At 36.8% G+C, this 13429-nt stretch overlaps 2 protein-coding genes across 2 annotated transcripts; both read left to right on the top strand.

Annotated features, from left to right (window-relative positions):
- The first annotated feature begins 615 nt into the window (after nt 1-615).
- LOC100493445 (protocadherin gamma-B5) lies at nt 616-7359 on the top strand. Its single transcript, XM_002933641.4, has 3 exons — nt 616-3040; nt 3434-3557; nt 7223-7359. The coding sequence occupies exons 1-3, from the start codon at nt 632-634 to the stop codon at nt 7357-7359; spliced, it is 2670 nt and encodes an 889-aa protein (XP_002933687.4). The 5' UTR covers nt 616-631.
- LOC100493596 (protocadherin gamma-B5) lies at nt 7343-10113 on the top strand. The gene is made up of 2 exons (XM_002933642.2): nt 7343-9848; nt 10087-10113. Exons 1-2 carry the CDS (start codon nt 7431-7433, stop codon nt 10111-10113), a joined length of 2445 nt encoding a protein of 814 aa, XP_002933688.2. The 5' UTR covers nt 7343-7430.
- The last annotated feature ends 3316 nt before the right edge of the window (nt 10114-13429 follow it).

The raw sequence follows: 13429 nt of genomic DNA, 5'->3' as shown, positions 1-13429 counted from the left end.
CCTTACATGATCTTCAATAGCATGTGAACCAATGGCTGCAATTATTTGGTACAGGGATGCCTTGCAGTGAAGAGCCCTACGTCTTGCACCTGATGCGCCAAAGTAGGAGTGGCCATTAATTTGGCACTCGATATTAATATTAATGAACGTAAGTAGGTGCAGGCTCATTGTGTACATCATTTTAATTCTTTACCCATTTTTTTTTATAGGGGTTTCTTTAAAAAACAAATATAATATTTAGGGAATCTAGAAATACATTTTAGTGCCTGCAGGAAATGTGAGATACAAGAGCACTGCCAGTACTTGGAAATGTATATTTTTCAATATATAGTAAAATATGTATATATATATATATTGAAGACAGTATATTGTATATAAAAACAATAGTTTTAATGTCAAAAAATACATTTGTGCATTGCAAACTTATACTGCACTTCCAGTTTTGCGACTCTAAGTGGCACTGTTGACCAACAAGGTAGAGCTTTTTTGCAGTGAAATGTTAAAGATAGACTCTGCAGTTGAGAAGGATACAACAGTTTCACAATCATTTGCAACTAAGCCTTTCTTTCTGGATACTGCAAAAATTCTCTCCTCTTCTGAATATACAAAGATAAAAACCACCTGTGTAAAGATGATACATGGAGACAGACAAAGGACAGTTATATGGCAAGTACACATTTTCATTCTATGCATTTTCTATAAAATGATTTATGGGCAGATTCAGTACTCAGTATATGAGGAACTGAAACCAGGATCTATAATAGGAAACATTGCAAATGACTTGAACTTAAGTATCAATGAATTATCAGTTAGAAAATTCCACATTGCTTCCCATGACAGGAAACAGTTCATCAGTGTTAATTTAGATAATGGGGACTTGTTTGTTAGAGAGAGGATAGACAGAGAGACATTATGTGGATTAGAACCACAGTGCATATTAGATCTCAAAGCAATGATTGAAAATCCTCTCCAGATCTTCACCATTAAAGTTGAAATCAATGACATCAATGACAATGAACCAAGTTTTTCTAAGAAATCTTTTGAGGTAGAAGTGAGTGAGTTTGCTGTACCAGGAGCACGGTTTGCCCTTGACTATGCACAGGATCCAGATCTTGGTACTAATTCTGTACAGAGCTATGGACTTAGCGCAAATAAGTATTTCAGTCTTGGTGAAAGAACCAGCAGTGATGGAAGTAAATATCCTGAACTTGTACTCGAAAAGCATTTGGATCGCGAAAAGCAGAGTTCCTTGGAGTTAAGTCTAATTGCTTCGGATGGAGGTAGCCCTAAGAAAACATGTACAGCTTCAGTAAAGATTGTTGTCCATGATGCAAATGACAACTATCCTGTTTTCACTCAGGACACCTACGTAGTAAATATCAATGAAGATGCACCAAATAGTTTCCTAGTACTTCAGTTACAAGCCGCAGATGAAGATGACGGTACCAATGCACAAATAACATATTCCTTTAGTCACATTCCTGAGAATGCACGTCAAATTTTTACAATAAATCCTCAGACAGGTGAAATTAGAAAAACAGGACACCTAGATTATGAAGTAACAAAGAGATACACAATAACAGTAGAAGCTAGAGATGGCGGTGGCTTGGTTTCTCCCTGTAAAGTATCCATTCAGGTTATCGATGCCAATGATAATGCGCCTGAAATCCAAATCAGCTCTTACTCGGCTACAATTCCCGAGGATGCCCCAACTCAAACCGTAATAGCAATATTTAATACCTATGATATGGACTCCGGAGAGAATGGCAAAGTTGTCTGTCAGATTTCTGAAGAGCTTCCTTTTCAATTAATATCATTAACTGAGAACTATTACAAAATCATGACCTCCTCAAGAATGGACAGAGAAGAAACTGCTGAATATAATATTGAAATTACTGCCAAAGATAAAGGATCTCCACCTTTATACTCTAATAAAACAATTCAGGTGACTTTAACGGATGTTAACGATCATATTCCAACTTTTGAAAAAAGTAATTACATCGCCTATATCCCAGAAAATAATCAGCCTGGAACCTCAGTACTTAGTATAAAGGCATTTGACCATGACATTAATGAAAATGGACAAATTCTCTATTCAATAATGAACAAAGATATTCAGGATATCCCCATATCATCACATATTTCCATAAACTCAGCAACTGGAGTTATTTATGCCCTCCATGCTTTTGACTATGAGAAGATACGAGAATTTCAGTTCCAGGTCATGGCCGTAGATAGTGGATCTCCTCCTCTGAACAGCAATACTACCATTACAGTTTGTATTACTGATAAGAATGATAATGCTCCTGAAATACTCTATCCATCATCTGACACTGAAGGAACAGCATTATATGAATTTATCCCTCATTCCTCCGATAGAGGTTACCTAGTTACCAAAGTGATTGCAGTGGATGCTGACTCTGGGCACAATGCGTGGCTTTCTTATCACTTATTGCAGGCTCAAGAACCTTCTGTTTTTACTATTGGTCAAAGTACGGGAGAGATCAGGCTAGCACGAGGTTTTCAAGAAACAGATTCCTCAAGGCAAAAAGTTGTGGTTATGGTCAAAGATAATGGAGAACCCACTCTATCTGCTACAGTTACACTGAACCTGATCATTGCTGAAAACTTTCAAGTACTCCCTGAAATTAATAACAAGCCTATCAAGTTGGACAACCCAAATAATTTCAGCTTTTATCTTGTAATAGCAATCGCAGTGATTTCTCTTTTATTCATATTAACTGTGGTAGGTACGGTGATTTCTAAATGCAGGAAAGCAAACACGTCAACTATGTTTGGGACCTTGGACAAAGCCATGTATCCACAGGTGTCTTTTAGGTATCCTTCTCAACTGAGCGAAGGGACTTTATCTTTGCCATTTTCATATGATGTTTGCGTGGCCCTGGATTCAAGTCAAAATGAATTTGCCTATCTGAAGCCAAGTGAGGCTGTTCCAACAGACAATCTAATTGATACAGATGATTTAGCTACTGGAAATGACTCTGTTAAAGACAATGTGCCTAACGACACTCTGACAGAGGTAAGACACATCTTCATGTAATAAATAGTCATAACTGGGGTGTAGGGAAGATTTTGTGCAGAGTCAGTGACCACTAGTAAAAAAATGCATTACTGAAGAGCAAAAACACCTTGAATGCTAATTTGTGCAGTAAAGTCTTTACTTTATTTTATTCTTACTTATTTACTTTCTTATGTGGGAAATCTATCTCCATTTTCTTTGTTTTATTTCTAAAAACAATATGAGACATGAGGAAGAGGTTCTTGTAGACAAAGCTTCAGCTGAAGAATAAGTCAGTAAAAACTTTATAGAAACTTGGGTGAAACTTGAAAAGTAAATGTACATTCAAAAATTGAGGTATAATGTCTCCTACAGTGTACCATTATGTCTAAAAGATGTTAAGGCTCATTTTAGGATAAGATTCCTTCAGTACGGGGGAAACATGGGTACCTGACTAAGAATGATTACAGGTGGGTGCAAGATGGGCCCACTCACAATTTTTCAGAATTGGAAGCCCTGTACCTACAGCCCACTCAAAGTAAGCATTTAGTATGTGGTTGCCTTGTGATTGAGAGTGTCTGCTATACGTCAGATGATCAAGAAAGCAACAAACCAAAATGCTAAACCATGCTGTTCATGTGAAGGCAATGTTCAATTAAAGTTCAATGATAACTGCTTATTTCTTAAGGCAGGGAACCGCAGGAGCACAGGAAATGTGCCCCAATGGTCTGGGGAGGCTTAGCTTCTCCAAGCCCTCATTAAAATCCACCTATGCAAGTACCAACTTCCACAATTACATTTTCTAAAAGCTTTTCATCATTTTTGGGGTTGTTCTGTGTTTGTGCCGCAAAATATTGATACAGATTGGTGCATCTGTTATATTGTTAAAATGACCATCATGTATACCATGGGGTTAACATGGTTAACATAGTTATCTATCTATCTATCTATCTATCTATCTATCTATCATCTATCTATCTATCTATCTATCTATCTAGCTATCTATCTATCTATCTATCTAGACCCTGGTTGGACAATCTGTTTCCTGAGTTTATGTGCCAATTAAAAAAAAAGCTTTCTTCCCATTTACAAAACATTTGTTTGGTCTATCATCAGAAAGACTGTGCTTTAGTTGTTTACAGGCCTCGAGGATTTTTTTATAGTTGTTTTTGAACAACTTTGTCTGTTTTTATTTTTTTGTAAAGGCCAGCTTGTTTAAAAAAAACACCCGTCCTCTTATCACTGTTTTATGTACTTCACATTGTATGGAAAGCAAGGTAACAAAGTTTTTGTTCAGGTCAAAATCACCTAGCAAATTGTTTATAGTCAGAGCGACTGATGGATAATTGAATGTGGCTTTCTTTGATCCTTAGTGGGTCACATTTTACATTAAAAAACCAAAGACTGTTTTGAGATCTTTGTCTGGGCATACTGTAGGTCAGGCCATACTGTGGGGTTGTCCAAGAGGCAGATGGGAATCTGGCTGATGGCTGGATTACAGTAGATAAACGTGCAGCTCTTTGACAGTGAGTTTGTAGGGATGTAGCGAACCTCAAAAAAAAAGTTTGTGAACCCGTTCGCGAACTTACACCAAAAAGTGCGAAAGTTCGCAAACTTTGCGAACCCCATAGACTTCAATGGGAAGGCGAACTTTAAAACCTTGAAAAGCCATTTCTGGCCAGAAAACTGATTTTAAAGTTGTTTAGAGGGTGCCACAACCTGGACAGTGGCATGCAGGAGGGGGATCAAGGGCAAAATAAACAACTTTACCTGGAGGCTTCTGTGGTTGCACCTCCTTAGTTACGGATTAGAGGTTATTAACTATCTGCACTAATTGTTTTATGTCCTACGTGCAGCATAGTGCAGTTTCATAAATATATATATATATTATATATATTTTATTGGGCACGCTATAACTTCCCGAAAGGAGTTATTACATATGTTCTTGGATCCTATTATGGCTAGGTTGCCATTTCATTGGCCTAGCCAGTAAAATACCAGCTAGGGTTGGGGGTCAGAATTACAAATTTACCGGCAATATAGCTGCTGGTAAATTTCTAATAATGTGTCCTCTGCCCCCAGCCCGCCTCTGATTCACCCCTGGCCCAACTCCTATCCCCTCCCCGACTTTCTAACCCATTTTGCTTTCTATTTCCTCTTGAATGTGGGCCACCAACGTCATGCCCTACCCCCACTTATGTCACAATCTCCATCCCAATGCCACGGACCCACCCTTCATGGACCCGCCCCCCCACCCTGGCAAGTAAGAACATTGACGAAAGATGGCAACCCTAAGTTAACCATGATCTACTCATGTACTGCTTGTAGTCAGCAATTTGGCTGCAGGAATTGTTCATTATGTCTTCAGTTATTAGCTTAATCTCTTGGACTTCATCTCCTAGGCTGACATTTCTTCTCCTATTCTTTTGTGGTGTTGCTTATCTCTCAGTTGCTGAGATTACTTACATAAAACCCCTAATTAAAGCAAGTAAGCAAATAAGAACAGCAACACACCACAAGAAGGAACCTGCATTTCTTTCTATAGAGTTTGTATAGATAGTTAACAGGACTACATTTCCCAGCATGCATTAGAGCTGAGGACCCTGCAGACATCCTGATCCAGTAGAAGCCTGCTAGAGAGAGACTGGAGAAAAGTTGACCCTGCTGTCCTGTTAACAGTGCTAGCCAAACAAGGGAAAGCTGTCAGGAAGGCCTAGGTGAGTAAAGCTGCTGGGAAACATGCCTGTATCATCTCAGCCCTGATCTGCTGCTCAAAGTGATCCAGTTATTTAGGAGCACAGATTGTGAGTACTGGGGGGCTGTGTACATACTAATCAATGGGAGTTATTCCTGCTATTGTTGAACTATACACTTTACTAAGGTGTTCCTCAACTAGAAGGATAGTATTTGCCCTAAGTGAGTATATTTTACTAAGCTACCAGCATTATATATAATTAAAGGGACAGAACCAATAACCTGCAATTATTCCTGCTATCGTTGAACTATACACTTTGCTAAGGTGTTCATCAACTATAAGGATAGTGTTTGCCCTAAGTGAGTATATTTTACTAAGCTACCAGCAGGGACAGAACGAATAACCACTGACTTGGAGAAATTTAATAAGGGTCCCAGCGTGCCCAAATAATTAGGACTGTTAATAGAGGAGTTGAGACTAATGAATTAATATAACATTACAGTGTTCATATTCTTTCTTATTGTGTACTCTATATTTGCAATTTCAGTTACAGTTACCGCTTCATAATACATCATTATCGTAATACTGTTGGTTCTTTTCAGATCCCTACCATTCTTTTCACTTAATTAATACAAATTGATTTTATTGTTTAAACAACTATAACCTTACTGTGGTCAGTCCAGGTAAGCTATGGGGTGTCACTGAGTGTGCTGGAGTTACATACACATACATTTTAATCTCACCCAAAGGTCGGCTAAACACTTAGATTCTTAGATCTACAGGGCAGGGCCCTTGTCTTTTCATTCTAAATCTTTGCATTCATTTATATGTTACTGTATTATTCCCTGTCTGTTATTAGTGTATTTTTATGAACATAAAATGCACATAAATAGCACCTTATAAAAAAAAAAATTATATATATATATATATATATATATACACATTTTAGGAACTGCTTTGGAAAATGGTGAGCTAGTGTCATCTTGGTCTTACTTGTGCTTCCCCATCATCAATGATATATCTTGCTTTCTAGCAGTGAAGATTCTTCACCTTGTAATATGATGAATGATCTAAATTCTAGTAAATATTGAGCATTTGTATGGAAATATAATTCCTTCATTTAATATTAAGAAGATCATACTGTATTCAGTGTGGACAGAAAAAAATTCTAATTGTACTAAACTAATAGATAAGGTTACTGTTCCCTGTCAGCAACCAATATCTTGCAAGTTTAGGGTTATTTAGATTGCCCATGCCCCCCCCCCAAAAAAAAACACAGGAGGAAACTCAATACAAACCAGATAGTGTGTGGCTAACATTTAATAATATCTATACTGCCTTTTATTTATATTATTTCACCTATAACTGTTGATTAGACTATTTCACATTCTGATATAATCACAAAGGAAATTATATTTTAAAGTAAATATATATATGTATTACCATCGCAAAATAAATAACTACTTATTTTACTCATTATTACTATATTTTAAAATGTGTTGTTGCAGTTTATAATTTAAGCCTCTATGTGGTGCTGTTGACCAAGAAAGGTAAAGAGGTTTCACTAGGAAATGTGTTGCAGCAAAGCCAGGCAGTACAGATCAGCAGAGAGCTATATGTATTCAACATCTTCTGTGAATTCTGATGAAAGAACATACCATTTCATACTGTCTACTGAGGGTTTAAGGAAGGCTGACCGATCTTCATTTACTACCAATGTGTAAGACAACTTTTCATCGAAACAAACTAAGGACAATGGCTTGGCAAGTACTGTATTTATTTTTATCATTTACATTTAAAGCTATTTCTGGACAAATCCAGTTCTCTATATTTGAAGAACTAAAGAAAGGCTCTGTAGTAGGCAATATTGCAAATAATTTGAGCTTGAATGCAAAGGAGTTGTCAATTAGAAATTTTCATATTGTTTCTCGTGCCAAAACACAGCATTTCAGTGTTAACTTAGAAAATGGAGACTTGCTTGTTTCAGAGAGGATAGACAGGGAAACATTATGTGGAACAGAACAGAATTGCTTTCTAAATATTGAAGCTGTTATTGAAAAACCTTTGCATTTTTACACATTGCAAGTAGAAATTAAGGATGTCAACGACAACGCACCGAGTTTTTCAAAAAGATCATTCGATATCGGAATTAGTGAATCGGCTTTACCAGGCGATCGATTCACCTTGGGACATGCCCAAGATCCAGATCTCGGTACCAATTCTGTGCAGCACTATGAGATCATCACAAATGAGTATTTTAGTCTTTCCGAAAAAAATAGCGTTGATGGTACTGAACCTGAACTTGTGTTGGAGAGACCTTTGGACCGAGAAAAGCAAAGTTCCATTGAACTGAGTATAGCGGCATTTGATGGGGGTAGGCCGATGAGAACAGGCACAGCTTTGATAAAAATTGTGGTTCTAGATGTAAATGATAATTATCCTGTTTTCAGTCAAGAGACTTATCAAATAAATTTAAATGAAAATACCCCAGATAATTTTGTAGTTCTTCATCTAAATGCCAGTGATGAAGATGAAGGCTCCAATGCACAAATAACCTATTCATTTAGTCACATTTCTGAGGATGCCGGACAATTATTTAAGCTTGATTCTAAGACTGGGGAAATTACAAAAATAGGAAAGTTGGACTATGAGACAGCAAAGAATTACAAGATCACAGTAGAAGCTAAAGATGGCGGAGGGTTAGCAGCTCATAGCAAAGTGTTGATACAGATTGTGGATTCCAATGATAATGCACCAGAGATTCAAATAAATTCTTTCACATCTATTATTCCAGAGGATTCCCCACCTGGAACAATAGTAGCTCTATTTAACATCCAGGATTTGGACTCTGGAGAGAATGCTGAGTTTGTTTGTGAAATCTCAAAAAATGTACCTTTTCAGTTGATATCTCTACCTAATAACTATTTTAAAATGGTAACATCATCAAGCATGGACAGAGAGGTTACCTGTGAATATAAAATCAGCATCATGGCTACAGATAAGGGATTGCCCCCATTGTCCACCAGTAAAACTATACAGTTGACAATCTCTGATGTGAATGACAATGCACCAGTTTTTGAGAAGCCTAGTTATATTGCCTATGTGCCAGAAAATAACCCACAGGGTACCTCAATACACAGAATAAATGCTTCAGACCTTGACCTTAATGAAAATGGTCAAATAATGTATTCGATCATCAGTAACAATACTGAAGATGCCCTTGTTTCATCCCATGTCTCTATAAACTCAGGAACGGGAGTTGTTTATGCGCTTCACTCTTTTGACTATGAACAAATACGCGAATTTAGTTTTCAAGTAATGGCTAGAGACAGTGGATCGCCTCCTCTAAACAGCAGTGTCACAGTTAGGATATGCATTGTGGATAGAAATGATAATGCTCCTAAAATTCTCTACCCTTCCTTAGATTCAGAAAGAACAGCATTGTTTGAATTCATCCCTCGTTACTCTACAAAGGGCTATTTAGTAACCAAAGTGATTGCAGTTGATGCTGACACTGGACACAATGCTTGGCTTTCTTACCACTTTCTTCAAGTTCCTGAGCCATCAATGTTTACCATTGGGCAACATACTGGTGAAATAAGGATTTCCCGGGATTTTCAAGAAGTGGACTCTTTAAAGCAAAAAATAGTTGTCCTAGTGAAAGATAATGGGGACCCTTCTCTTACTGCTACAGTTGCTTTGAATCTAGTTATAGCTGAAAACTTTCAAGTGCTTCCTGAGTTAAATAATCAGCCCATCAAGTTGAAAACAACATCTAACATAACTTTCTTCCTAGTTTTAGCAATAGCTATGATTTCTGTTTTATTCATTTTGACAGTAATTGTTGCAGTCATTTCTAAATGCAAAACCTCTAACACTTCATCTGTGTTTGGAACTTTGAATAAGGGCTTGTATCCCCAAGTTGCCCTCCGTTGTGCCTCTGAGTGCAGTGATGGGACTTTGCCTTTGCCATTTCCTTATGAGGTTTGTGTAGCTATTGACTCAAGCCAAAATGAATTCACCTATCTCAGACCAGTCCAGAATGTTCCAACTGACAATCTTATTGATACTGATGAACACCCTAATGGAAATACTTGTGAAAAAGGGCCTTTGTGTGATAGTAATATTGCACAGGTGAGTTGTATTTTTTACTGATTTTTTATCATTGTCATTTAAACGGGATATTTTTGGGTATGTATGTATGCTGTTGTTACTTTAGCAGAGAAAATGTTGCAGATACATGTAATATTTATGTTTTTTTAGAGTAAAAGATGCCATCTTCAAGATTCAATGTGTTTTAACAGTCCAACCATGAACTCTTGCCCATCTGGTAAAATTTTCATACAGTTCATACTTTTGCTTATCCCTGTAGAATGGAACAGTGGTTGCATCCCTATAAAAGGTGGTTGTATCCAATAATATTTTAGAAAACATTATTTTAGGCCTTTCGAATGTTCGAATGGAACATGTCTGCTTTATCCACCGTAAAATATGATTTTGAAAATACACCTGATCATTTTTAATAAACTTTAAGTATGAAAACACTATGATGCATTTAAACAAATATTATCTAGATATGGATTTAAATGAGCCCTTTGTAATATAAAATTAAATGTTTACAGAGCAAATATCAAGAATCTGGGTTAAAAGGTTGGTGCTTAAATATAATTGGGCATTGTTTTTTTATAATCCCGGTCATTCAGGGGCCTATTCATCAATCACTGATATTTTTTTACTAAGTAACAATAATGATTAACTTTTGCTAAATTATTACTGATCTTACTAGATTTTACAGTGTATTTTCTGCTTTGTCTGGTGCCATAAATAAGTGTGTCAATCGTTTATGCTGATCTGATCTGAATCAGGTGATTCAGGTGGGATCTTAATGCTCAGTGTGGGGCTGCATTGAAATGAAAAATGAATGAGCTCGACTTTTGATAAATAAATCCCATATTCAAATTATTCCTTTTTTTTTTTTTTGAAGATGTCCTTTTTATGGGCAGGTAATGGTTGCCAGATTTTATAAACCTCTTTAGATGGATCATTTGACTTTATTTTATGTACTGGATAGTATGTCATTATATTCCAAATGTTTAAACTTAAAATAATTTAAGATATATAAACAGAGCACAACATTTATGAAGTAGTTTATTAATAAAAATGTAGAAATGTAGAATTTATATGTATATTATAATGTATGTTCTCTATTTCATTCTGGTGACCAAAATTGATTGGTGTCCAGGAAAGGTTTCTGGGGTACTTTTTTGCCATGTGCATAGTTTGGGCAGTTTTAGACTGGCATGTAAGGGGCCCACCAGGAAACCTTAAGACACATTGTCCAAACAATTTTACCTCCTTTCCTTTATTTTCTTCATATACTATAATCTATCCTTCTATCTATTTCTCTTTGTTCCCTTATAGAGCTAGGGAATGATCATGAAAAAGGATTAGGAATAGGAGGGCCCATGTGGAGTCTTCCTGGTATCCTGGTGGGCAGGTCCACAGGGCTGATTTAGCACTGAGTGCTGCCCTTAGGAGGCTTAGCCAATGTTGCCTCTGCCAAGTTTTTTTGCTTCAGGGCAGGTCAAAGAGGACCACATTACTAGTACAAAGAGCCCAACAGTACTCTCTGCACTAGAAGAGCCAAAATCCCATTTAAAATCCAAAATTGGAATTTTGGCTCTTGAAATTACCAGAAATGGCTTTTTTTTTGCCCCCTTGTAACTTGGTACCTGGTAACTCACCTCATGGCAATCTCTACAGGTCCATTACTGGTTTATGGTTTAGCAGTACAGGATATGTTCTATGTAAATGCTACAGGAGTTGTTATATCCTTAGGAAATCATGTTTACGCAAGGTCTGATGTTGCTATATTAATAATTCCTTTATACCAACTAGTTTACCCTGTGGTTTTTTTTGGAGTTCTTAACCTCCTGGTTAAATGTGCTTCCTAATCCATATTATCACATTCAGCTATCAAAAGATTAGTTGTAATATTGTAAGGTAAATTGTAAATGATTCTATTATCTACATGTTTGTTGTTGTTCTTTGGGGGGCGGGGTGCAGTATAGTACCAGTTAGGATTTGTGGTTTTATAGCCACATTCCATTTGGGAGCACAAAACAAGTGGTGCATGTAGGAGTCTGAGAATATGAATATATTTTCTTACAAGACAAACACAATCCCACATCACCACCATGTGGTTGTTTGCACGTGCATAATGTTTCATTAAGTAAGGCTAAGGTTTTAGAAGTGGGCTGACTTAAACATTTGCTTAACACTTTTTACATAATTAATATAGGGTATGTGCATTTGAAAACCAATAAGGGCAGGAAAGGATGAGTTACTCTTTATATTTAAAATCCTTAGCAGTGTTTAAAAAATGGCAAAGCAAATCCATACTGTGCCACTATGCTCTTACTTTTTTTTGTTTCAATCAAGTATAATAAATACCTATATTAAATAAAATAATAAAATCCAGCATTGGATTATAGGCCCTTTGGAGCATGTCATTGCACTTTTCTGTTAATTGTAATCAAGATACATTTATCAGACTTTCTGTGAAATGCATGGATTCTGTACAAATTTATAATGCTATAATGTTATAATGTATAATTTATAATGTTAAAAATACCTAGGCCCAGTGTTTTTTGAGTAATTCTGCATTAATATGTGTAACCCCATTTTGCAGGACAGGGTTAAGACTAATCTATGATCCCTGACACTACTGGGTCCCTAGGCTCAGGCAGTAAGCCTCTAGGAAACTACTCCTTTAACTCTCCTAGTTGGAGCTGGAAAGCTGCTCTTTCTATATAAGTGCACTGACTCACTTTCCTAGAAAGTGCTATGAAATGATATAACCTGTGCTTTCTATACCTTGTTCATGGGGTTCCTGCTCCCTGATGTCACTAAGGGTGATAGTCTCCTTTGGGGCAGAGATAACAGGCCAAGGAGAAACCACCCCTTCCCAAACACTAAATTAAAAGTGTGAATACTGCACATGTGTTTCAATCCCCCCCTCCCCTCTGGCAGATCCGCTTCTGATTGGCTGGTGGGCATGTGTAGCTCAGAACAGGAGAGAGGATCAAGTTACACACATGCTCAGAGAATAGGAATGCTGCCGCTGGCACCTACAGGAAGGGAAGAGAGATTTCAGTGATGTCACTGTAGGCTTCACACTGCTGTAGGCTGCCAGCACCATATCTCAGAGAAGCAAGCAGGGATCTGGGAATTTAGATATGCAGTAAGTACTTAAAAAGAATGCCTTTAGACTTACTTTTAATTTATATTAACCTTTCCTTGTCCTTTAATACAAGGTACAGATACAGGATCTGCTATCTGGAATACTTCTGTGGTTTTCTGTATACAGGATCTTTCTGTAATTTAAATCACCATACCTTAAATCTGTTACAAATCATTTAAACATTAAATAATGCTAATAGGATTGTTTTGCCACCAATATGGTTATATATGGCTTTCTTACTATGAAGTACAAGGTACTCTTTAAATATTACAGAGAAATGAGAAATAGAAAATAATTTTTGAAAATTGGAATTATTTGCTGTGCGGTGGCATTATTTATTTTAGTTTTCACACCATTCACCTTGAGTATAGATACTGTACATGTATAATTGAAGTCAGAGTACAGGTATGATACATTAAGAAAAAATATGCTAACACTAGGGGGGAGATTTACTAAGACATGAACGCTCCGA

This window comes from Xenopus tropicalis, chromosome 3, assembly GCF_000004195.4.
Source record: "Xenopus tropicalis strain Nigerian chromosome 3, UCB_Xtro_10.0, whole genome shotgun sequence".
Taxonomy (NCBI): Eukaryota; Metazoa; Chordata; class Amphibia; order Anura; family Pipidae; genus Xenopus; species Xenopus tropicalis.
This window is presented reverse-complemented; position numbering and strand designations above follow the sequence as displayed.

What these genes read in the sequence shown, in the direction of transcription:
- LOC100493445 (XM_002933641.4), top strand. Translation starts at nt 632, where the DNA reads ATGATACATGGAGACAGACAAAGGACAGTTATATGGCAAGTACACATT. An exon ending in CTAACGACACTCTGACAGAG is followed by an intron (nt 3,041 to 3,433) that starts GTAAGACACATC and finishes GGCTCATTTTAG; the next exon opens with GATAAGATTCCTTCAGTACG. An exon ending in GTACCTACAGCCCACTCAAA is followed by an intron (nt 3,558 to 7,222) that starts GTAAGCATTTAG and finishes GTGTTGTTGCAG; the next exon opens with TTTATAATTTAAGCCTCTAT.
- LOC100493596 (XM_002933642.2), top strand. Translation starts at nt 7,431, where the DNA reads ATGTGTAAGACAACTTTTCATCGAAACAAACTAAGGACAATGGCTTGG. An exon ending in GTGATAGTAATATTGCACAG is followed by an intron (nt 9,849 to 10,086) that starts GTGAGTTGTATT and finishes TTATCCCTGTAG; the next exon opens with AATGGAACAGTGGTTGCATC.